General features: G+C 38.9%; 1 protein-coding gene across 5 annotated transcripts; it reads right to left on the reverse strand.

The window, feature by feature from the left end:
* Nucleotides 1-422: 422 nt before the first annotated feature.
* On the reverse strand, nucleotides 423-26,910 carry CDCA2 (cell division cycle associated 2). Of its 5 annotated transcripts, none has more exons than XM_034761820.1 (14): nucleotides 26,651-26,910; nucleotides 24,138-24,836; nucleotides 22,244-22,371; nucleotides 19,550-19,703; nucleotides 18,397-18,608; nucleotides 16,408-16,495; nucleotides 14,967-15,205; nucleotides 14,450-14,537; nucleotides 7,379-7,635; nucleotides 6,870-6,921; nucleotides 5,777-5,853; nucleotides 4,845-4,982; nucleotides 4,214-4,397; nucleotides 423-2,024 (listed from the first exon to the last, which is right to left on the reverse strand). In XM_034761820.1, exons 2-14 carry the CDS (start codon nucleotides 24,679-24,681, stop codon nucleotides 736-738), a joined length of 3,450 nt encoding a protein of 1,149 aa, XP_034617711.1. In that variant the 5' UTR covers nucleotides 24,682-24,836; nucleotides 26,651-26,910; the 3' UTR covers nucleotides 423-735. The 5 variants fall into 5 exon arrangements, with proteins under 5 accessions (XP_034617711.1, XP_034617713.1, XP_034617710.1 ...); XM_034761822.1 differs by having other exon boundaries at nucleotides 7,382-7,635; nucleotides 26,647-26,910; XM_034761819.1 differs by having other exon boundaries at nucleotides 26,647-26,910.
* Between the last annotated feature and the right edge of the window lie 170 nt (nucleotides 26,911-27,080).

The raw sequence follows: 27,080 nt of genomic DNA on the forward strand, positions 1-27,080 counted from the left end.
ATATGAAAAGATCTAAATATAAAGAATCCTAAAGAATGTGAGCAAGCAACTGGGTCTTGCTCCTTAAAGAAGTCTTGTGCCTAAGACAAGCAGACTATTCTATAAACACTATTCTCCTTTGGCTGTAAATGTCACAGCAACGGAACAAAATGTATCTTGGGATACAATTCAGTAGTTTCTACGGCTATCCTTTCCACAGGAAGGAGGCGTGTGTGTTCTTCTGCCTCAACTGACTGAAACACCTTATATTTCCAATAAATAATCTAAGTGTGTATTTATTCTCTTGATAGTTACTTTTGTTACAGCTTTTACTACTGCTTCAATGAATCAATCCTTGTAGCTCCCAGTATTCTTATAAGAAATATTTCATCATTTTGCTTTGCGATCAGTACCATTTCTGTTAGAAATAGGAAGTGCTGATTAAGAGATTAAAACTTCACCCTTGTTTGCCCATCATTGCTGACTAATACACCTGTACTCTCAATGCTGAGCTAGCTTTTCTTCAGTTGTTTCGCCAAGCATTTTGAAACTCAAGCTAAAGGACAATTTAGGTTACTTGGCAAACGAACAAATAAACTGAATACTTATACAAATGTCTGTGACCAGAGAAATAGAAATAGGGCATTACTTAAGTGAAACTTAAATACAGATAACTGAATTGAAGCCAAAGAAAATCTACATTCAAATACTGACCTTAAAAAAAAAAAAAAAAAAAAAATGGATGGCCCAATCTGCCTAGGCATTAGGATGGTTCTCAAAGGATACTTCCACTTCAGACTCCTTTTGGTAATTTTTATTACTGTACACAAGGCTTGCCCTTCTCTTTTTCCGTGTTTGAGTTATATTTTTGGTTTCCTGGGAAGCGGATGCACACATGCTCCTCCTGCGTGTTTTGCAAGAACCCCCTGCAACAGGAACACATTCATTGTTCTCTTTCCCCAAAGCTGAAAATTGGATCCAATTTTCTTGTCTTTGATGAATGTTCTCAGATTCTTTAAAGATGGATGCAGACATCGTCCTCCTCGATTTGCAAGCAGAATCTGACAAAGAGTTCTTGTGAATCTCAGTAGGTATTTTAATCCACGCAAGTCCCTCATTTTCTGCATTTTTATGCAGCCTCATACTCCGTCTTACCTTTTTTTCATGATCCTCATTCGCCTTCAAGAAGGACTGTTCTATAGAGTAATGTAGATCACTAAACATTTCTGAGTCATTTTCTATTCGGGGTTCTTGCTCATTAGAATAAGAACTAGAGAGATTGTTTCCAAATGCTTCAAAATGGAGATTCTCAAGTTCAGAAAGGTACATAGTGCTTCTGCCTTTTCTTGAAGGCCTTTTGAACCTTTTAAGATTGGCATCACTGTCAGCTGTTCGTTCTCTTGCAAAGTCTGTAACAGAACATCCAGTTTGAGCATTTTCACTTACACTGATGTCCTGCAGGTTTAAGAACTCTAGCTCATTTAGCATCTCTGAGTTACTTGAAGGATGATCACTTTCCAGTACACATTCATTTTCTATTAAGACATCTCTCACTTTTTCATGTTCTTTGTTGTCAGATGTATCAAGTGGGGAAGTGCTCTTAATTTCTTGCATAATAGTGTTTAGTAGTGGCAAGAGAGAATTTGATTTTACAATGATAGGTGAAGTGTGTTCTCTCATAAGACTGGGCTCAGACTGCTGACAGCTGGTCTTATTGCGGTCTTCTTCACTGGTCTGATTATTCACACAAACATCACTCTCTTTCTGTTCTAGTGACATTAAGGATGATCCCAGCTCATTTTCTGTTTGAATGTTTTCCTGTATATTAAGCACCTCAATATTAATGGTTGAAGCAGGATCAGGGCCACTATCTGATGACTGACACTCAATGCCACTGGTGCTGCTGGCTTCTACAATGTCAAGTTCTTTAGTGTTTGGACGTTTGTTTGTTATAGGCACTTTCCTTTTGATTCTTCCAACCACTTTTTTCTGTTCAGCGACTTCATTCATAGATCCTATGTGTACATTGCTGGATTTGGAATAATCTAAAAGGATATATAAAGTTTACAATTTAAAAAAGCTATATTGACACAAATTTATACTCAAGAGAATACCTGAAAGTAAATGTAAATTTCAAAAAGAGTTTCAATTTATTACAAAGAAGTAAAACCGTCACAGTATTTTACACTCTCCTCCCAAAGAACAGCAGTTTCAAGTAGTTAACACTGGCAGTTATTGTCAAAGCTATTCCGCACCGGTCATCTACCCAAGCATACAGTCTTTCTAGTCAGACCATTCTACAAATAATCAGAATTTTATAGGAAAGTTTGAAAGAGACCGACTGGCTTCAGTCAAATTAATAAAAGGCATAGGGAAGCAGCATACTTTCAGAGGCGGCCTGACATGTTAACGTGCATCAAGACCAGCTAGGCAATATCGTTTCAATCATGGGCAGAATTATGAGCTGCCCAGAAACACTAATCCAAAACAGGCTTTGATACTAGCATTTGAGATGCCTCTTCATTTCCCATTAAGTTAGGGTTTACTTGAAGTTGATTTGAGAGGTAAAATATCACAATTCCCAGTGGAAAGATCACTCCACATTGGGTTGACTGGGAAAATTTAAAGGATCCAGGGGTGCAGGTGAAGGAAAGCATTAACCCTTCCCTCTCATGGCGGAAAGAGAATTTTATTAACAGATGACATGCTCCAAGCTATCATAACCAACATGGCAGCAGGCCACCTGCCTGCTACAGTAGTCAAGACACCATGCTGCTTCTAATCAGTCTATCTTTTCTTCTAGCTGCTTAACTTACTATTGCATTATAGTCACAAGGTCCTCCCTGAAAATTAAATATTACAATTCATATTCTGTATGCATCACTGTATTAAATTTAGCACTGTGCACTAAGCTTCCCACTTCTACTCTTCCATTTGTTTCCTTCACACTCCTCCTTTGCACTTCCTTTTATGATACACATGCCTGAAACTTTCTTCCTGTCCTGATAAGACAAGCAATTACCTTCTCTTCTTTCAAATCTTCAAAATGAATCAGAACACTTCTCAAGTCTCAACTGTAGTACCAACTAATGAATTTTTAGTTTAAAAAATCCTAACTATTTCTTTCCAGCCATAACATTTTTGCAGCACTATGAGATACTGATCTTTTGGTCGTCCTGTGCAACATGCCTGTTTTGTCTGTGAACTTAAGCGCCCGAGAGCAGGAAACAAGTCTTCTCTTTTGTGCAGTGTGAAGCATATTGCTGGTGTTCAAATAAAAAGATCGTATTCATGAGGCGGAAATATCAGTTTAACTAAAATATCTATAAAATAGTTGACCCTCACTACCAGGAGACAAACTGGAAGGTAGTGGTTGCAGTTTTTAGAAAGGAGGAACAGATCTAGATCTATACAGACTAACTTTGAGGTCACATGATGTGGGGTCACAGGATTCCAAAATCCTGAGAACCCATTCTTTAGAGAACCATAAGTCTGTGTGCGTGCACAGACTTACACTATATGTAAAATGTTAAAACAGAGGTAGACAGGGAAACTAAGATTTCCAGTTTGTTCATAGATGCTTAAGACTAAACATTTTTTTTGTTTTTTTAAAATCCCATTAGGAGTTTGTCCAAAGCTCAAAAAATGTAGATATAATTTGGCAAGTGAGCTAATCAAAACATCCTTTGGGCATATCAGTGATTAACAACATGCAGATTTCAAATTTTTCCAAGGTCTTCAGAATAACCTGGCCAATATTTTTCTTTAATGTAATGGATGAAGTGTACCTCTATGGTCCCTCAGTTGTGTCAATCCATTCATTAAAAAAATTACTGTAAACTAAAAATCACACAAGATAGCCTGAGGTTGAGGACCTAACCAACTCTCAAAAAACAAAGTTTAGGATTGACCACCTCAAGGATTTTCTGCCTTACCCAATCACCCCATTTATTTGATGGGCTCTTCTTGTAACAATTTCAATTGCTACATTGTAAGAGTGCAGTTTTATCCAGCTCGGGCTTTGTAACAGCACCATAGATTTCCTGGATCATATCACTGAAGTATGATTTTTTTTCTCCCCCACTTTCTCCAGGATTCTTCTTCACAAGATGATAAAGCTCAGATTTATTAGACTTTTTATATATGCATAGAGGCAAGAAAGTTAACAGCTTTTACAGTTTTATCATTGATTAAATCAAAAGTGAAAGTGTCTGAAAGGGAGAAAGACTATTACCTGAGAAGAGCAGAATGTGTGTCTTAGGTGAGTTTGGAGAAGATGGTGCAGAAGAGAAGACCTCTGGGATCTCAGGAATTGGGCTCAAAAGAGGTTTCTTGGAAGCTACTTCTCTCTGACCATACAAGGATTTTTCTACCTTTTTCTTTCCTCTTTTTCCTCCATAACCTCTAAGTTTTACCTTCTGAAAAGGTTTAGAAAAAACAGTATTATCCCTTTTAAGTTTTTCCAATAAATCTATATCAACTAACAGTTTATTTATAGGGAGAAGCATACATTTAGGTAATATTTTAAGAAAATATGGTGTAACTGGACCAAAGTTATTCATTGTTGAATACAATAACTGGTATGGGAGTTACATCTTAGAGAAAGCTTAAGGGGTCCTTTCTGTGCTATACTGTTGTACGAGGTTTCACCAGTGGTACAGGAAGGGATTAGGGAGAGTGAGACACCTGTAAGATTAAAAAAAAAAATGTGTTGGCACTTGCATAAAAACAAACCCGCCAGAAAAAACATTATGAGCAGATCTTGTAATTATTGAAGACATCCATGAGAAATTAGTTTCAGGAGTCATCTAGGGCAGGAAATATTAAGTGAGATATTCACACAACTGCAGTGTGCGGTTACTTACGGATATCCTTTTGGGGGCAGATTTGTTTTCCTTTCCTCTTTGAACCTTGCTCTTTCTTAGATTTTTAATATCTTGAGCATTTCTGGCCGTTATATCTGTCGAGATGGTAACACCAGTCTCTTCTGAAATGTTGATATACTGTTGAGGAACATCAATTCTTTTAAAAAGAGTACAGAAGCCATAACAATCTCAAAGTTATAAATCTTATGTTTATTTCACTTGATTAACCAACGAAGTCACGATAGCAATATTATTGCAGCGGGGAAGAAAGTTTTACCCCCACCCCATGCAGTTAAATATTGTCCTTTTTAAATATTTATTTTAAGGAGGGTGGATTGGTCTTCTGGCCTATCCTATTTCCTCATTAAAGTGCCCCAACCTTTAACTAGAGCTATACACCTCTATGCAGTGAGTCTAGTCAGGGATAGTATTGGAATATGTTAGAATCCTGTGCAAGAAACTCTGTGAGCCACAAGTTCCTGATATCTAATAGTTGGTGTCATGCTGCTATTAGACTACTGGGCCAGCAAGTTAACACATTCTTTAATATTGCTAGCTGGAACACCAATCAATCACTACCTGCAGCATACTGTCCTAACTGTAAATGTTAACCCTACCACGCACACGTATATCCTGACGATCTTACAGCAATCAAAAAAATTATATAGTGAACAGGAATGAAATTTGAAAATTATCAAGAAGAGTTTATAATTGTGCAAGATTGAGTGTGGAAAAAGTAAACCAACTTTTAAAATAAAATTATGAAAGTATCACTGTTTTGTTAACCTTACCAATATTTATTTTTAAAAAGTATTTAAAGGAAGCTCTCAATCATTTGTCACTAACATCTAACAATACAAAAAGTTGTTAATATTTGAGTTATTTGGAAGTTCAATAAAAATTACCAAAAGAAAATATTAAAAGACACTTACCTTTCTTTTAGTAGAGGACCGGGTTATTCTGGTACAAGAGTTTTTGTTATCAAAGGAATTCATTTCTGTTAAATACACTGGAAAAGAAGAATCTTGGTTAAACTAAGAACAGCAGATATACCTGTCTTGGGAAATTTCAGGTATATCTCCTCTCACTATACACCTTGTCTCACCTTTTTTTAAATTACTCTTATTTGTTTAGTCTATAAAGTATGCCAAGCCCTTTAAACAAACATACAAACAGCCTTTTCCCTGAAAAAAATTTACAGTCGTAGATCAAAATATGACAAGCAGGTACATGAAAAACTGAAGGGCTTGGGGTAAGGAAAGGGAGGACAAAGATTACAGCAGCAAAGTAACGTGGTTACTTAAAAAGAGGTATGCACGTACCTTGTTTATTTTTAGAGTTTTAATTTGTTTTTGGCTTTTGTTTGTTGTTTACATTGTATTAATATAGGGATTTTTACAGACTTCAAAACAAAAAAACCCCCCAAAAAAACAAAAAACCCAAAAAAACCAAACAGATATATTCAAGTTACTAAGCTCAGTTCATGTTGGACCTCGCAGTTAAAGAGCCAGATTTCACCAGGAGTTAACGTTGTCCTAGAGATTGATCCTGTACCCAATCGGGATCAATGGCAAAGCTCCCAATGATTCAATGTGCATGATCAGGCTATAAATGAGTAGGTCTAACCAAGAGAACCTTTTAGGCAGAATGTGAAATCAAATCCTAAATGCTTGCTGATAAAGCCTTTATGTCCACCACATCATCATACATTTTACACATGCTGATCACACTAGGCACTCAGTTAAAAACATGAAAAACAAGCAATAAATTCAACTTCGACCAGGCACACACCCAAACAAATTCTGAGGCTTCAGTGAGATTGAGTTGGCCTATGAGCCAGTGAAAAATTAACATTTCTGATGCTTCAACATTGTGTCTTGTTTATCCCAAAGTTATTTTCAAGTTTTATCAAACAGCAGCATTAAACATAGTTCAATATCAAATGTAAGCATGTGTCCTTGGCATCTTTATGCTAAGAGATATCAAATATACAAATTAAGAAACCATATTATAACCCAACTTTACCTTTCCTATTCTCAGGGACTGCTACAGACTCTTGAAGAGGCTTAACATATTCCTGTATTTACAAAAACAAAAATAAATGTTAAAAATCACACACACACACGTCTTTCAATATTTCAAAAACCTGCTTAAAGTGGCATATGAATGGCCTAATGGAATTTTCCTTTCTTTACAGGATGAAAGAGCTTACTAATTGTCACACATACCATGTTTCATAATGTCTCTACAAAAAGTATGAAAGGCTCAAGAAACAAAATGAGGCTAAATACGACATACTTCCAATATTGTAACAGAATTCACTCCAAATGGCAAATCTGCAGGCAGAACAGCTATGCAGGATGCCTAAGGCAAATGAAGCAAACAATTTAATGTTTAAAGAGTAACCATTCCAAGATGTTAAAATCTGGACTAATTTGACATTTCAAATTTTTTTTTAAAAAAAGAACAAAATGGAATGATAAAACTGATTGTAGAGATTAAGTAGCCATTGTAATAAATTAAAGCAAACTCACATCATCACCATCACAGTCATCAAAATTTGGCTGGGATAAAGGTTCTCTCATAGGACTTATTACTGTGGAAGGGCTATCGCTTTGTGAGCCTGGGTTACTGATTGGGGTCGCTCCTTTATGCAATGGTGTATTTGCAGGCAAGGTTTTATCAAATACTTCTGGGCTTAGCTCCTCTCCAAAAGTAACCTTCTTTCTCTTCATTGGCTTTTCAGAGCTGTACTCATCTGTTGTGTCTATTGTTTTAGTATTGTTTCTATCTGTAACAAAAGATATTAAATTCATAGTGACCTCAAATGCGATTAATGGAAATATTTCACTTTAAATTCTCTTATTTTATTTACCGACTTGAACAGGCAATTATTTCAAGCACTGAATTCCTAATGAAGTCAACAGGATTTTTCAGTATGGATCTACAGTATTACAGATTTGAGAACTATGGAAAAAGGAGACAAAAATATAGGAGACCTAGTTTTACAAGAAACTCAAATATAACTGAAGATTAATTGCTTTATGGTTTTTGGTAGAAAGAAATAGAAAACTATTGACTATAAAAAAGGAATCCCAGAGTTACTCTTTTATCAGGTTCCATCTGAAGAAGCTATTCAACAGGTAAGATGGACTGCCAGGTTCTGACGTATCCAAATATTGCTGGAAAGTTAGTGTTAAATGATAGTTATGGTGAAAATGTTAGAACAATATCAAAAATTAGTTATCACCTTACATCAGTTCAGTAGCCTGCATGCTCGGGGTCTCAGTCCAACCTGGGAGGACAGTTATCCATCCACCACCACTGCAACGAGCATCTTTTAAACTAAACTACTACCTATCAAAGATAGTCACTTCAGAACAGAAGGGGATATATTGGTTGGGTGGTATAGAGAACCGCTCATGTTTCTAAATTGTGAAGTGTTTATGTAAGTGAACATTATAGTAATCTTGCATACATAGTGCCTTTCATCCACAGTGCTTTACCTACTAATAAATTAGGGGCAAGATTGTGGCCTGGGCTGCATATAACTCAGCTGTGCCTCTGTACAACAACCTGGACCTTGGCTCTGGGTGCAGAGAGATAAAGGGATATTGTGTCACTGCTCCTCCACTTCCCCCCACACACACTCTAAACACATTTTTGGTTCCACCTGTGACGGGTTGGATCACAGAAACCCCCGAGAGCTGCCACCTGACGTGCCAAGACTACTTCCCCTCCCCCTCCCCCCGCTTTCCCTGCCAGCTTGGGACCCCAACACCTTGTCTTGCTGAGCCAGACACTCACGTCTGCTCCAACAAAGACCCAGGGTCTGAATTACTTGCCCCAAACCTGCAGGTTTACCTGAAAGCAGCTAACAGAAGTATTCCTGTCTAACACTCAGATGCCCAACTCCCAATGGGGTCTAAACCCAAATAAATCCATTTTACCCTGTATAAACTCAAATTGTTCGCCCTCTAAAACACGGATAGAGAGATATGCACAGTTGTTTGCTCTGACAGGTATTAATACATACTCTGAATTAATTAATAAGTAAAAAGTGTTCTGTTACTACTTGGAACCACTTAAATCCTACATTCTGTATTTAATAAAATCAAAGTAAGTCACCAAGCAAAATAAAATAAAATGCGCAAATCTAGGTCTAATCAAACTGAATACAGATAAGATCCTCACCAGTTCCAGAATGCTCCCCTTTACAGATTAATCTCCTTTTAGCCTGGGTCCAGCAATCACTCACACCCCTTGCAGTCACTGCCCTTTGTTCCAGTTTCTTCCAAGTATCCTGGGGAGTGGAGATGCTCTCTCTTTAGCCAGCTGAAGATAAAATGGAGGGGTCTCCCAGGTGTTTAAATAGACTCTCTCTTTTGGGTGGAGACTCCCTCCTCACCTGTATACAAAGTCCAGCTCCAAGATGAAGTTTAGGAGTCACCTGGGTAAGTCACATGTCCATGCATGACTCACAGTTTTTACAAGTGACATCCATTGTTTACATGCTACCTTGAATGTCCTCAGGTAGACTTATGTGGATTGGAGCATTCCAAGATCCATTTCCTTTAAAAAGAACAGGAGTACTTGTGGCAACTTAGAGACTAACAAATTTATATAGTCTCTAAGGTGCCACAAGTACTCCTGTTCTTTTTGCGGATACAGACTAACAGGGCTGCTACTCTGAAAATTGTCCTTTAAGCGTTTCTTGATTAAGTACTTAATTTCAACATTCCTTTCTCCAGGAACTGACCAAATGCTCTACTAAGGCTTTGGCTACACTGGCGCTGTACAGCGCTGCAACTTGCTGCGCTCAGGGGTGTGAAAAAACACCCCCCTGAGTGCAGTGAGTACAGCGCTGTGAAGCGCCAGTGTAATCAGTGCCTGCAGCGCTGCAAGCTACTCCCCTCGGAGAGGTGGAGTACATACAGCACTGCAAGAGCTCTCTCACGGCGCTGGCGGCGTGACTAGACTCGCGGTTCACAGCGCTGCCGTGGCAGCGCTGTGAAGTCCTGAGTGTAGCCAAGCCTTAGGGTTATTTAGAAATCAAGCCAGTACATAGCCAACGTTCATAACATTCATAACTTCGAATACAAAAATGATACATGCATACAAATAGGATTAATACATTCAGTAGATCATAACCTTTGAGATATGTTACATGGCATATGTAGCATAAAACGCATTCTAAGCATATTTCCATAAAGCCTTATGGGAGATACCATCATACCCTCCCCAAGCTTACTGCCAGAGACTTGGACACTGTCCATGGCGGAGGCAGTACATGTAAAATCCCTGTTTGTCACACTCCTGTTCAGTACCTTTAAGCCATATGATGTCATTCCTAAGGATCCTAGCCAGTTTTGGGGTTCCTGATCCCCAGATGCCTGAAAACAGGTTGGGGTGTAGTACTGCTAACAGAATGCAGACAGCAATATCTGTTAAAGTGGAAGTGTCTTGGCATTTAGCCACCAATGCCATGAGGCAGTGTGCCTCAGTTTCCCCTTCTACACAGCAGCATGGGCCTGTTATGCTTTTGCTGCTTTTTACAGGTATGGGCTGAAAAGTAACATGCTGGTGGGGCTGTCTTGTCACCATCCCTAGCATGTACAACAGTTTCTTCCACAAATCAGGTATGTCCCACATCTTTAAAGGGTTTACCACTAGTATGAATTCTTTTGTTTTATCCCACAGGTGAATTAGCAAGACACAAGGTTAACAGCAAATCTACGGTAGACAGGCTTCATTCACTCAATTGGACTGGTTTAGCATCAATTGCATTTTCCCAGTTCTCTGTGCCCTCTGGTAGACACTCCGATGCAGATTCTTCTGCCTCTTTGGGGAAGGCTTCTAATTCAGGCATGTGTTTGGGTCTTTGGCCAGGAAAGGGTCTACTGCAGCCATGCCTGCCCTTGGCCCCTCCCTCTGGAATTTCTCTGGGCTGGACCCCACTCCCTTGTGAAGTTCCACCAATGCAGAGATTTTCCCCCGCCCTGTCTTGGAGAGATAGTTTTATCTCTTACAAGTGTAGCAAGAACAACATCTTTCAATGGGGCGCTCTGGACCCCTTTGGGCACCCCACTTTCTGTTCCCAACAGGTTAGCTGGATGGACTCCCCCCTTCCAGGAGACCTGACCCCCAGGTTTCCCTTAAAACCTGATCCAGAGGAGAGGGAGCTGGCATTTTAAACGCAGACTTTTCACCCTCCTCCTGGGAAAAGTCCTTTCCTACAAAAAGTGGGTGGGACTCTGCCTCCCTCCCCCATCCATCTGGGCTTCCCTCTGGGTCAGACCCTCTTGTGTCCCCCAAAAGGGAAGGTGACCCTGCTCCAGCTGTGGGCTTACAGCTACCAGCTATGACAGACCTTTCACTGGCCAGCAAAATCCCCACCCCTTTCACTCAGGTTGGGCTGGCGCCCAGCTACAGAGTCCTCTTGGGGTCTGTTCCCATCGCAGCGGTCACCAGGACCCCAACTTCCACCTTCGGGACACAAGTCTCTGTGCACCCCAGGGCAGGTCCTGCCCCCTGCTGATCTGTAACTTCCTGGCAGTCAGCAACCGGGGTGGCCCCCGTTACAAGGTGGTACATCCCCCTCCCCCGGGGAGATTATGGAAAAGGAGCTGGCTTCGTCCAGCCCTTCCCTCTGGAACTTCCCTTGAGCCCCGGGGCTACAGGAACTGGCTACAACCATCCCTGCCTCCAAAGCTGCATCCTTTACTGCTGCAGAGGAATCTAAGAGACACCCTCCTATTCCCTCAGCAGTCCATGTGACTTCACCCATCTCCTCAGGGGCTTTTAGCACAAAGATTTCTTCTCACTGCTAACCAACCATGGGACAGATTCTGCCACATTAAAGAAATCATTCCCCAGTAGAAACGGTGCAAAATTGTGTGCCGCCGTTGCAACAGTTAGTTTAGCCTGCAGATCCTGAGTTTGCATGTGTACTTTAGCTAAAGGTGCAAGGACTTTGTAACCCCCTACCAGCTCTAATTCAGCCACTTTACCTGGCAACAAATCCTTCTCCTGGATCAGGTCCCTCCTGACCACAGAAATCTCAGCACCCGTGTCCCTCAATCCAAGAAGCACTTCACCATTGATTTTAACAGCATGCATATGCTCATTGCTTGGTTATGTGGAAGCAAGCTTTACAAATCCTGTGTGGAAAGAGGCCACAGCCTGGCTCTGAGAAGCCACAGTTTCATGTGTTACTTGTTGCCTGTTTCCACTCAGCAAGGGACACCTATTCCTCAGGTGCTCATTGGACTTACAATGATAGCACCTCTTGGGCTCTTCTGCTTGCACAGGAAATTTGGGGCAAGTACTAGGGGAATGGGGAGGTGACCCCCCAGCCTCCTTTTTCCCCAGGAGTAAACCGGTGATTCTGCTTTCCCCCGACCCTGTACCCCTCTGCCAGCGGTTTATGTTTGATTGCAGCTTGTGCTTGCTCATAAAAGTCTGCAAACGCAGCTAATTCACCCACTGCATTTACCTTTTTGTCCCACAAATACTGTTTTACATCATCACTGCACATATTCAGGAAGTGTTCTTGAGTAACCAGATCACATATCCCTTCGAAGCTTGTAATGCCTCCCCCTGCACCCCGCCCCCCCCCCAATCTACCAAATCTCTCATTTCATTGGCATAAGCCACATTATTCAATCCAGATCCCCTCTTAAGACTCCTGAATTTAACCCCGTAGGTTTCAGGTGTAACCTGAAACGGTTTCAAAACCAAATCCTTAAATTTACCATAGTTTGAAGCATCATCAATATGCATCTTATTGAATATGTCCAGTGCTCTGCCAGTCAATTTTGCTATCAATGTGGTCATCTTTTGATCTTGGGATGGCATGGAGGGTGCATAGTCTCTCGAAGGTGATGAAATATTAGGCAATATCGCTGGATTCCTCATACTGTGGACACAGTTACTCCCATTTATGGATTTTTGGGGAAGTGGAGCCAGCAGGTGGAGGGTTTGGTCTCTTCGACTCCATTACAGCCAATCCCCACCCCCCCACTTTCCCTGCCAGCTTGGGACCCCAACACCCTGTCTTGCTGAGCCAGACACTCCCGTCTGCTCCAACAAAGACCCAGGGTCTGAATTACTTGCCCCAAACCTGCAGGTTTACCTGAAAGCAGCTAACAGAAGTGTTCCTGTCTAACACTCAGATGCCCAACTCCCAATAGGGTCTAAACCCAAATAAATCCATTTTACCCCGTATAAATTGCTCATAAATTGTTCGCCCTCTATAAAACTGATAGAGAGATATGCACAGTTGTTTGCTCCGATAGGTATTAATACATACTCTAAGTTAATAAGTAAAAAGTGATTTTATTAAATACAGAAAGTAGGATTTAAGTGGTTCCAAGTAGTAACAGACAGAACAAAGTAAGTCACCAAGCAAAAGAAAATAAAATGCGCAAATCTATGTCTAATCAAACTTAATACAGGTAAGATCCTCACCAATTCCAGAATGCTCCCTTTTACAGATTAATCTCCTTTTAGCCTGGGTCCAGGAAAGGAGTTATGCCTATGTGAGACAATTCCTTCCCTGCTGCAATACTGGGGTCTAGCCCTCACACACTCCATCTTCTTCCATCATTCAAGTGTAGTCAGCACTCGGGTAAGACATGGTCATTGTTTAATAGCCTGCATCAATCCTACACAGTAGTTTAAGACAAAGCAAACTGAGTCACAGTAACTGACATTACAAGAGTAGCTTAGATAGGCGGAATCCATAATGCAGTAGGAATTTGGCCAAATTTGTAATTTGGCCAGGAAACAGGGAAAATACCGTAACATTTAAGAAAAGAATCATGGAATTTTTATAACTTCTAGTGGTCAGAACCTCAGTTTGGCATAGTATAGTGAAAATGGCACCTCCAGAACTACAGTATGCCCTGGAGTATTAAGTACTGAGTCAGAGGGTAGGAAGCTTGCTACTAAGCAAACCAATTAATACTTCCTGGTCTTAAAAGTTCTCCATGTTAAGAACTGACTCAATGTCCAACAGGATCACAGCTCAAGATGGTATTTTGGCCACAGGCCAAAAAGTAACTTTTTACTTACTGTAAGCCCTTCTGTCATTTGCAATTTCAGACAATCATATAATCCTACCGTGACCAATTTTTCACAAAAATCATTTTAACTTTGAAAGTATTTTAAAAGTTATATCCCAAGGATATTACCGTATATTAAATATTCAGTTTTCTTATATCTTCTCACTATTAAAAAATTTTTTAAATGGGCACTGTCCACTTGAAGTCATGTTTCCATCTTAAAGTTTTGTACCTGTTGTTGTATAATAGCAAAGATTACTGAAAGAAAGAAATTAGTGATATGGTCTTCCTTCCCCCCCCATTCACTTTGAGAATTTGATAGTACTTTGCATATAGACAGTTTCCTCTTTTTCTTTGTTTGTTGTACTACCTATCCCATGAAATAGGATGACATTTGTGCACTGCTTACTTACACTCTTTCCTCAAGTTCTGCAACAAAGAGACCAGTAGCAACAGCATCAAGTTCAACTTGACAGTGTTCCTTTTAATTAATGGGAAATAAAGATTATGCCAGTTTAGAAAAGTATAAAAATTTCTGACCTGTTTGCAGTTCTTCACAACTTCTTGAGAGATCAGAGAATAAAAGAGGTTCATTTCCTTCCATGCCAGTAGTATTGCTTACGAGTTCCTATTAAGATCAACAGTGTTACTCCTGTCTAATCAATACAGTAGTGTAACACCTATTATTGTTATAACGCTTGCCTGTTCATGTTTAATTTATCCAAGTTTCAATTTTGAAAAAGGATAATGAAAGTCATTTTCTTTAAATAATTCTTAGTAATCAGCATAAACTGAGCATTAGATAATCTTGTTTTTTAGAATGTGTACTGTACATGTTGAAGGCCCCCTGAAACTTTCAAAATAAATTCAGACAAACCTCGTATATGAAAAAAGGTCACAGACATACAACTTCCAATGCATTTTGTTATACCATTAGTCAAAAAAGATGTTTCTTGGAAAACATGGTTCAGTTAAAAAAAAGTTACTGAGTAGTGAATACAGTAATGCTTCTTTAACGTTTCAAGTTTATATTTATGGATGAGATCAATACACCAACCTTCACATTCTCCATCAGTAATTTTACTGGTGTTTTCTTCAGAACAGATCGAAGGCAGGAGGAGCCGTTATGTGATTGTTCACTGGATGGAAGGTTTCCCTTTTGTGGTGGCGTAACAGGTGGCATGGTTTCATCAAATATCTCCAAGCTCAGTTCTTCTGCAAAGGTAACTTTCTTTCTGCTTAGCTGCGATCCAGTATTACCTCCAACTTCCTCACTGATGCACTCAGAAGTAATATCTTCAAAATGAATACATAAATATCAAGATTTAAGGGCTTTAGATGTAACGTTAAAAAATTCAACATTTGTTGCAATACATGCATGCTGCTACTTAGTCTCAAAAAGCTGCTTAAATGTGTGAATTCCTCAGAAGTTAGGTTTTTGGTGTTGTGGTCTCCATTAGAGATGCATTATGCATGAGTTACATCCATACAATATCATATATGGTAGTTTATTTCCTGTGTTTAAAATATAGCTGATATAGTACTGCAATTATTTTCTTTTCTATTAAGATTATGTCAGCATTTCTGTTATACTTCCTTATTTTCTGGAGGTTTAACATGCAGTTAAGGGAAGTGGTCAATGAGAGATGGATTATCACACTTTTATGTGAAATCTATGTTAATCATAAAAGTTCCTTAATTATAATCTCACCTTTCTTCGAGTCTAATGATATTTCTATTTCAAGGAATGCTTCAAATAATTACTATTTATGTGACATATAAAACTTTACAAAACACATTCCAAAATTGTTGGACTAAATATTTTGAGAGTTGGAAAACTGTTTTTATATGAGTACTTAACTCCTCATTAAAACAGCTTTTAGAGCTGCAGTACTTAAAGAAAGGAAACATTAAAGTATGAATGAAGAGCATTGACACTTAGAGCCTAAATTCGTATTGTGTTGTAATACTTGTTAGTTATAAAATAAAGCTTTTTAGAAGAGAAAGGCTTTTTAAAAGGTAACATTAGAGGTTCAGAAAAACAAAGCAAGTTCAGAGTGATTAATAAATATCAAAAATTAGAGCAAAAGAATCATTTACATGAGACTGTTTCCTATCTTCGGGTTATTTTCTTTTCTACACTCTTGAGAATCTCCTATTACTCTTGTTGGGGTACAGAATATTTAATTTTCTATTAAATTCTCATTTAAAAGAAGCATTTCCAAATATTGTAGTTTATAGCAAAAAGAGCTGCATAAATCTGGGAACCAGATTAATTTGAGCTTCTCTGCAGCAGCAATTGAATAGTACTTTATCATCCATGGCACATTTTTTGCCAGCATTGGTAATACAGCACAAAGCAATATTGACTTCTGTTTGAAACTCCTAATCATAAAGGGATAGCATCACTGCTTGTGAAATGGAAACAATTAATAAAGCATATTTAGTTTTTAAGCTTCTAATAGAGTAGTAACAAAAGTAGTGATGAATCTTCTTACTGCGTGGTGTCTTTGGGATGCCCGTTAGTGGAATAATCTCTAAAGATAAGATTCCAGATTCAGTAATTGGTGGCGTACGGGGAATTTCCTAAAAAAGGAAATTATAGCTTTTTACCAGAATACTGATATGCAAGGAAACACAGTAAAACAGTTTTCAAAAAATATAAAAAGTCATGGATATTTTTAAAGCAAAAACCTGAATGCAGCTTCGTTACTTAAAGTTATTAGCAGTGAACCATAAAGAAAATGTATTTTGTTTGTGCTCATAGAAATTTGTTTCTATGTCTAAATAGTCTTTTTAAAGGAGTGGTTTCAAATGCTTATTTTTCACCTCTGATGTATCAACTCTGATCGTCAAGGGAAGACAAAGAGGAGCTTCTGGAGGACAAGAATTGGAGCTCTCAATCCTAAACTGAAGGGATGGAGTGCTGAATCTTTTACAAAAAAAGCTTCTCTCTTAAGTGTTTCAGTTAAACAGTAAATAAATCAAGAACCAAAAAAGTTAAGCTTTCTGACTAAACATCCTCTCTCTCTACAAATGCTCAGTTCCAGTCCTCAAAACACACACACACACACACACACACACACACACACACACACACGGAAGGCAGGCAAGACTTGATATTTCCAATGTAAATCAAAATCAAAACCAAACCAACCCCCAGCCCCAAATTTTAACCGGAGACAAGCCTGAGGCCCATTTAGAAGAAAGACGAGGATAAAATATTAAAAGGCTTTGCAGTTCACTTGGAAGGCTGTCAGTACAGGATCAAATAGGTAACTTATTAGTCTATCTGCAGGCAAGGACTGTGAGGTAACTGTTGGCAAATAGTGACTTTAATAGCAACTCCTGCTTATGACTTTTTCCCTTTTTCTTTGAGCATATAATGCATGTTAAAGAGTCAGGTAATATTCCTTCTGTAGGAATATAGTTTTCATTATCACATTACTAGTCTCTTTAGTTGACTTTATTGCCACAAAATATCAGCAAGGCCAAAAGCTTATCAGAATTCAAAAGAGGATTTCAAATGTATGTACATGAGAAAAATCAGAGGTACATTAGTTGGGAATAAAAATAAGGAAAATAAAGTAGTAATATATTTCAGGGAACAAAGTACCGACTAACTGATGCGGGTTAGGAAGAAACTTCCCTAAGAGCTGTTTTTTGTTGCAGGTTACTTGCACCTTTCTCTGGAGCTTCTGGTGGAGGCCACTATCAGACAGGACACCTGACAAGATAGACCAGTGGACTAGCAATTCTGATGTATGGTATATCTTAAGTAGAACTTGTATTACATCCAGTAGGGTTTCTCTCCCCTTCCCCTATTTGTGCAGCGGCAATAACATGCCTTTTTCCTTGAGGAGGAGAGGCATGGAGAACCTTTGTTTTGCATCTCTTCTGAATGACTAGATTAGTTAACCGACATGTTCAAATTTGTCCACATGAATCTCATAGTTGTAACTGGCAGAACCTAGAGCACACATGGAGAGTGTTTCCAATGAAGAGGTATTGCTCTGTACCATTATCATCAAGCTCTACCCTCATGTAGAACTTTGAAGTGTGATTTGACCTATGTACAAGAAATCTACAGATGCCAAATGTAGTAAGTTACAAAATTAAAATAATATTCATTTCTGTAAATGGAAGTTTTAATTAAAACTGTGTGTGATTACAAGACAAAAGATAACATTGTCTATTAGAAGACTTTGCCTACTGTAAACATATTTTAAGCCTACGCATGTAGAAAATTGGAAAAAAAAATCCACACTGTGGTATCGGGCCCATAATTACTGGTGACAGAAGAGGAACTAAGGATGACAGAGGTGGGGCTAAATTTCCAATGTAGTCAATGCACCAGTATCCCCCAACAGATTTTTGCTCCGTCAGCAGTTCCACTGCTCACTATGTGAATTTAATTCCTACAAGAGGGATCTGCTGATGCAATTTCATAATTAATTCCCCTCACCCCCTTAAAGATATACACATACCTTTGAAATTGTAGCAGTAGTAGTTTCAGTGATGGGCACCTCCTCTGGTGGAGAGACAATCTTGCATACCTGGATACTGGCTGGAGTTTTATCACCATTAGTTAATTTTTCTTTCCAGTTTTCCCTGTACGCAACTCTCTTGCGTTCAGATGCTAACTCTTCACTCAACTGCAACTGTTCATGCTGTTTTGTAAAAGGTGGTTTGTTCTGAGCTGCATTTGTAAGTTAATAAAATAAACAAACCTTAGATTTTCCATGTAGATCATTTACATCCCTTCACTGCATAAGATAGATAAGCTAGAAGTCTCTCTAGTCAGACAAAATTAAGAACATCTTTTGAATTCTATTTTGCAAGTAGTACTATATTACTTATTTTCATTTTCTTGGGGGTTTTAAATAAAGCAAACAACCAAAACTAGATGATTATTTTGTGGATGGTATGGAAAGCAGTAGTATAAAGGGCTCAGGTAAGTAATAAAGTAGAATATAGCAATGTATTTTCTGGCATCTTTTCTATACTTACCATTGAGCCACATTAACTTTTCATGTGCAACATTTGTTAATTTCCTTTTCCTATTGGATGGCTTAGAGGCCTTAGCGGATAGGGCAACTTATCAATAATTTGGAGTTCTTTCATCATTTGAGTACGTTAATTATATATCAAAGAAATAAAATGTAAATTCCAAATACTACTGCATTTTTGAAGAAGGTACTGGACACCAGATCTTCACACAATTGGAACTGTTACCAGAAATGTAAGGACCAATGCAAAATTTGCAAATAGTAACTTGATTTCAGTCTCTAGATTGATGAATTCATTATGAAAGAGGGGCAGATAATAAAAACACATTCAATGAAAAGCAAAAGACAAGAAGTCTGATTAACTGTCCAAAAAGTATACTCACCATAGTCAGAATAGTACTACATAAATTTTTAGAAAGTAAAAAGCTATCAGAAAAGTCACTTAGGCAACAGATAAACACACTGGACCTTTCAGTTAGTTTACCTTTTTATTCCGTGAAACCATGATTCAAGATTCGTCTTGAAACTGGGTTATTAAAATAGAACAATCATTTATGGTTTCTATTCAGACCAAAATTAAATTACCATCAACATTATTGACATTTTTTGGTTACAGATATAGATTACTTACAATAACCTGCTGCCTGGGACACACTCTCCTCCTGCGAGAGCCCAGGAAAGCAAGCCCTCTCTTCGTCCTCTTGCGCTGATTGAAAAGATGATTGGAAGGCAGATATTTTATCCTTTAACGAGCCAACATTTTGATGTTTAAAAGGGCTGGCCTGCTAGGACATGAAAAAAATAATCCATTTATGCTCTTTAAAAAGTTGAAACTTACAAATGCTGAAGAGGAATAAGTATGTTAACACAACAGCACAAACTTAATCAAAGAGACAAATAATTGCATTTTAAAATGGCCTTGGGTTTCACTTGGATACTGTCCCTGAGTTCTATGATGAAAAATGTAGAAAAGAGATTAATCTCAAATATACTACTACACAACAATACAGTTTGACTCTCTCTCCTACACTTGTCCCTCCAAGGCAGTTTGCCTCTGCCCGCCCTATTCACATTCATGTAAACTAAATTGTATGAGTAACAGCATCTTTCTATATTTTAGACATAACTACATACAACACTGACATTTTATAAAAACAAAAAACCATCTAGAACTCCTGAATATTAAATTCCCCATAAGAAATCAACCTCCAGTTATACCTCAGAAGAAGAGGGAAAAAAAATGGACAGTTAAAAATTTGACTTCAGTGACATGTTAGAGTGATAGTCCAGTGAAATGAACACTGGACCCCAGGTCTTCAATATGGTCAGAACCTTATGATGCACACAGGCACTTTATGATGTAAAAAGCATGAACTGAACATTCGTAAAAAGCAACTATAACTTAAAGTGATATTACAGAATATTAACAGATATGTACATAATTATAGAAACGTTTGTGACTCCATAATTAAGGCTGAGTTTTGTTTTGCGCTTAAAACAGGAATCCAGCCTCTTATGTATGAAAAAAATTAGCCTTTCCCAAACTAACAGCACTTTAAATACAGAATGAATTATCTGAGACTTTAAGATCCATTACTTCATCTAGGAGTTAAAAGTAATTAAAAACTGAGTTAATTAAGAAATTTAATATTTGTGCATTTTTAAAAATATGCCTTGAACAGTCTTAATACTTTGTAATTATTGCAAAAACCAAACATTACAAAACCAAGAAATTCAGGAGCTATACGTACACCAAAAATGTAAAGGTATGACAACACCCACGTAAGGCATCTAGCCTTGTAGTGACACTAGGAGAGGAAAAAATATGGAAAAAAAGTGAATGATTCTTTCAAGTCAGTCTAATATAATTGGGACCACACCCACTAAAATGCCTTTGTCGTAATTTTACTGTTATTGCAGGGCAGAGTTGAGATTTTTTGGGCAACTTATATGTGCATCTTCATACCTTAACATGTTCAGATTTATTCTAAACGTAACCTTAATTCAGAATATCCTGGGTTTGTAATGTTGGTTTTGAGATAATTACAACATCACTGGAATATTTTTTACCTTTAGGTTTCTACAATCTATTCTCAACCTTTGCAGTATTTAAACTTGTTTTAATATTCCAATACAGAACAACGTTTTTCAATCCAATAACTCAAACATATGTACACACTTTGAGGAAGTTTAACAAATGGGCTGTAAAGATTAAGCTGTAAAAACAGCCTCAGTCTGTTCTAAAGCAAAGTTTTAAAGTAGCCCTTATCTAACATGTTTTCCTCGAAGATTTTTTAAAAGGAGGTTCATTAACATTACTTGAGCAACAAATATACAAGGAAATAGCTAACAAACCCTAGGGTGGGGTATGGGAGAACAAGGAGGAATGAAGAGAGTGTTAACAGTTTTAGAAGTGTATCTTTACCTTCACATTCTTTTAAGCTAACTCTTTTTCAATAAATAATAATATGAGTTACTAAAATACATCTATTGGAGGCAGTTGGCGTCAACTTTAGCTCCCCACAATTCTCAGTAGGAAAAGTGTTAAGTATCATAAGTAAGTCCATTGTTACTTCTATTTTTGTTTTCTTCCTTCAGACTTGCCTTCTCTTTCCTTCAGTCCAGGTTAGGCCTGGTCTACACTACACTCAGTTTGACATAAGACAGTTTACGACAACCTAATTATGTCAGTGTACACACTACAGCCTTGCGCCCACCAATGTAAGTGCCCTTCTACACCGACATAACTCCACCTCCATGTTAGGACGATGCAGTGTCTGCATAGACACTGTGTGCCTTACATCGGCTTTTTGCTAGCTTGTCAATTTCACAGCTCTGCTGGAGCCCTCACATTCAGAAGAAAGCCCAGCTCCTGGCTCCCAGCTTGAGCTCCAGGTGTGGATCTCCCCGCTAGAGGCCTGAAGCCCCAGGAGGCTTCCCTCCCCACCCTGCTACCCGGTAGGAGGCGAGAAGCCCTACGGGCAGCTGGGCTTCAAACTGAGAGCTCTGGTTCTCAGCCCCCCTCACTGTCCCTCTTCAGTTGGCGCTCCTGGTGAGGACACGGACTACCAACAGGTGGGTACTGTGGACATCAGCCACCACAGTAATTACTGTGGTGACTAAGTCAACCTAACATAGGTCAACAAAGACGGTAGTGTAGACATATCCTTAATCTGATTTTCTTCCTATTCAAAATTTAAACTAGAAAAAGCTTTTGACTAGAAAAGTGAAATGGTGAACATTGTCACATTCATTCAAGATGGGAAATATCTGAAACGGATTTCCTCCACTAGCCATATTGCACAACTCTGAAAAAAATTCCCACCTTTGTGAAAGGGTCTTCGGTTCTGTTCCTCCTTTGTTGGGCAAGGTATCGAATAAGGCTATTATTTTCAGGGGAACCCCGTACTCCAATTGTAGATCTGCGCCTAAGTTTTAAAGCCATGTATTTCCCTGAAATGAAAACAATGCAAGAAGAAAAACACAATGAAGCTTCAGTAGAACACTTACAAGTCTGTTAAAATAGCAGGGAAATTGCTTCTATTACAAAAATGTAGGTGTTATACAAAGTTTTATATTTGCAATGTTGTCTTCATTAGAAGGAAAAATAAAACAGCAAGCATTTGAAACCTCTCTCTCCAGAAAGCACAAAACAGTTTCCTCTCTGGATACAAAAGAGGAATCTGGCAAACGGTACTGCGATGCAGAAAGTTAGGGAGACCAAGAAAAGGTCTTCACAGAAAGTAAAAACAAAAAGGCTTTAAGGAAAAACTTCCACAAATCAACCCTTGGTGTCCCTTTTCTTGGCAACATGAACGTTCTTACACTCAACACTTCTCCAGAGTACAAGACCCAGGGGGATAGAAAGTTAATGCTGCAATGATCAACATAAGCTTTCATGGAAAGTTCTGCTGGAATTTCCACAGGGTTTGGGGCTAAGAGTGGGAGAGAATGATGCCATGAAAGACTACCCTCCCTCAGCTCTCTAACATTGGGGGCGGGGGACGACGACACAACAACCCATACATCCCCAAACTGAGGCCTAACACTGTGTTTCCCTGGGGGAACCATATTGACGGTCCCTAGATAGGTTACTAAACATGTTTAACATCCTGCTTTGCACTTTTGTGCCTTTAAACAGAGACAGTGGAAAATTGTAATGTTAATGTAGCTAAAATATATAAAAGGCTGTGCTGTAATCACCATTACTTTACCACACTGTAAAATGATCATAATTTGGATTTCAAGAAGCCCTACCTACTGATTGTGAAATTGCACACTTAGTTGTACTTATGAGTCTGTGCCACTGACAGAAACATCAAAATTTGACTACAAAGCACATGGGATGAAGAAAGTTCCCTGTGTTACTTTTGCAAAATTGCCCTCCAGCTGATCCTATTCCCATGATCTCATATTGGCTGAACACAGCTTTAGGAAGTCAGAGTATTTCCCCCCTACCCAAGGAAACATATGATTAATAGGAAATTACTCTATATGCCAAGTACGGTGAATGTTGGCAAATTCCTCACAATTTCTCTCTCCTGCACTATTTCCAACTCACTGCTTATAAAACCAGTATCTGTTATTACCAGAAGTGCCCATTATGTCTTATTACTCTGTGAATGAAACGGACATCCACCCAATCAGATAAACCATTCAGAAAATAAATCATTTTGCCATTTTACATGGTCATATCAATATTTTATATTGAACTCAGCATATCTGCATTATGGGTGTCTTATGCTGTTTATCTATTACAGTATCATTTTGGTTTGATGAGCTGTAAGTGAGATCCAGCAATATAAACAGTCAGACTTGAAGGCACCTTCAAAAATTTTAATCTTTTGGGTCTGTGAGAAGCCAATTCTGTTGCCTATTTCAACAGTATTTCCAGCTACGTCAGCAATCTTGGGATTTTTATAACAACTTTGTTTTGTTTTAAATTTTTTAAATAGATGGATTTCATCATAAATTAAGACCTCAGATTTCAAATAAGTTCTCTTGACAGCTTCCACCCACCACATTTCAATCCAATTTAAGAGCATTTTTCATTTAAAAGTAGTCTCAAATGCCCTGAAATCTTCTGGAGATGGATTCATGTCCACCATTAAATATTTAAGGGAATGTAAATTATGCAAGATACCAGATGTGTTCTCACTCACATATGAAGCACAATATTTTGAAACTTTCATTTTTAGAGTCACCTTATCAACCCTTACCTACAGATGGCTTAGCAGTAAAAGACTCTGGAGTAATCCCAAATTCAGCTATTGTTACACTAGCAAAATCAATAGGTTTCTTCATTAGTTTCTCCGATGTTCCACAATTCGGTTTTACATCTGCTTCACTTTTGTTTGGTGTCAGATAGCTTGCAGCACCCAAAAATGTAGGTCTGCCTTCTGAAAAAGGACTTTGCAGTTTGTCTAATGTCAAAAAGGACAAGGAAGGTTCAAGTAAGTTTCCTGTTTGTTTAACAGAAAGGCTTTCATTAACTGTCAGTTTACTATCATCCTTACTATTCTGATATGATTTTCTCCCCACATATTTATTGCATTTCACTCTGGGTTTCTGCACATTTGTGGGGCTCCTGCCATTTAAATTTTCCATTTCTGAAACCTTTGTGCTTTTTGATTCATCCACTCTGACAATCTTGTCTTTTGAAACAGGCATAGAAGAAACCTCTCTATCTTCTTCAATAATTCCTTCCATATTTTCTTTGACGTCAGCAACGGTGTTTATAATTTGTCTAGATTGTCTGCGCATAGTCAGTGCTGTATTCTGAGCTTCCAAAAAATACAGTCTTGTTGTTCTCTTGTAATCACGGCTCTGTCAGTAAGAATATTTTTATGTTTTTTTGTAAAAGCAACAGCCACAACATGCAGACATTGTAAGGTTGTTAGAAGATGCAGCTGTCCTTCCTATGGAGGCAAGTATGAAATGTTAGCTCTGAAGTTTATTGTAAATATCAGATATTATATGCACAGTATTCTGAAGTATGTGAAGGTCTATAATAAACACATACACACAAAAAACTATGCTAATGCAATATTAGGGTGGAGATTTCCAAATCACCAAAGTCAGAAATTTCAAGCCCCCTCCCAATCTTTTTTAAATCTTGCCCCTTGTGCATATAGTTTTTTGTGTTAATACTACAAAGTGACAATTTTAATGTGCAGTAGAGTTCTGGTTTATATAAATGTCACTACTTAGATATTTTTGAGACTTTGAAATCTCGAGTCACAGATCTTGCATTTAGTTTTGTCACATTTAAATAAAAATTAGACTTAAGTGTGTAGAACTATAGATATAGATAAGCTCTGAAGCTTAATTTGTGGCACTTATCACACACTGAATACTAGATGCATTTATTTCAATGTATGATTGAGAGTTAAATGTCTTCTCCCACACATACACAATTAAGCATTCAAACATACACTTGGCCAAGACTTTCAAAAAGTGAATGCCTAAAGTTAACTTAAGTCTGTAGTTTGGTCTGATTTTACAGAAGTGCAGAGCACCCACAACCCCCACTGACTTCAAGATCTATTGGGAGTTCAACCAGTCATACATTGTAAAAGGGCTGCACTACTAAAACTTGCACTGCACAGTCTAGAATCCCAATTATCTTTTGGCAGATATTGACAACACCACACAAACAAGAAAGTGAGTACCAGCTAGCACATTCATTTGGGAAATCTCCAACTTCTGAGATAATGTTCATCTAAAGCATAACAGGACAAATCAGTTTGCTTATTTAAATAAAAAGAAAACATTTTACCACCCAAGATAGTGTCAAGTTAAACAGAACAATAAAATAAACAAACAAACAACCCAAAATCAAGCCCAGTATAGCACAAGTCTATAGCATCACAACAATGCTTAATTAAGCTATGTCACAATGTGACTGACTATTATTACAAGAACATTGCAAACTAACTAATGTTACAGCCCTTCATTATCAAAGCAGCCCCTCCCACTTTGAAAAGCGGAAGACTGCTTTGGTACATGGAATAAGTAATGTAGGGAAAAAGCCGAGATGGCCGAGTATTAAGGGTAGGTCGCTACTTTAAAAATAACAGATGCTTTTAAAGAAAAAAAGCCTGCTGTACCATGCTGTGCACGTGGGTTTGCTTGACAACCACACAATCCGGTCCTTCCTTCCACGTACCTACTTCTAATTGTTTTATTGTCCCCTTTGTTGTGCTAACATCTGAAATTAGACTGGAAGCTTTTGGGGGTACAGGAGGTGTCTGGCCTATGACTGGGCAACAAAGAAACGGAAGGTGACGGGGATGGGTAGAAAAGAGGCGAGGGGAAAAGAGGCACGCTAGAAGCTTCACACCTGCTGTGCACGTTCCTCCCCCCACCCACAGGAGGTGCAGTGGGGGCCGCAAAGAGAAAGGCAACTAGACTGCACTGGTTCTCAACGGTGTCACTGGAGGGTGTAGCAGCAGCTGACAAAAACGCCCTGCGGGGGAAGGCGAGACGGCTCCGGGAGGGGCAGCGGAGAAGAGCCGCAGTGCCCAAGGGTCTATCAAACACCTCCCCTCCCCCCCCCGCATATAGATCCAGTTGTTTCCATGGGCATTTTCTCAATTTCTACAATACCCCCTCCTCTCTCATACGCCCCTCCCCCTCTACCCCCCACCCTCGCTCATTTCCCCCTCCCTCCCCTATCCTCCCTCGATCCCCCCAGCACCCGCCCCCCTCTCATATCCCCCACCTCACCCACAGCGGTTCCCGAATCCTGGACGATCCGACCGAGGGGAAAACTACGGCTGATGGGCTGGACCCGCCTCTTCATTCAAACTCATTCCAAGCCCTGCACATGCGTATTCCTCCGCAAGGTCAACCCGCCCCCCACCGAGAGCCGCCCTCCCTCCTAGGCACATCAACCTGCGCACATGCCATCCCAACCAGTGGGGTGTCAGGAAGAAGGCCACCTCCGGCAGCTTTAGTGGCTCAGATAATCTCTGAGAACCTCTGCGAGGGACAGGACTATTTTGCCTGCAGCGAGTCCCGGCAGCGCGCACGAAACACAGCTTCGACGCGATTGGATAGCGTATTAGTTTTTGAAATACAGCCCATTAAACGGCCGGTCCAGCCCCACGTGACACACGCTAGCCAATCAGAAGTCTAAGGAGTAATTTTTCATGCTGTTT

This window comes from Trachemys scripta, chromosome 2 (assembly GCF_013100865.1).
Source record: "Trachemys scripta elegans isolate TJP31775 chromosome 2, CAS_Tse_1.0, whole genome shotgun sequence".
Lineage (NCBI taxonomy): Eukaryota > Metazoa > Chordata > Testudines > Emydidae > Trachemys > Trachemys scripta.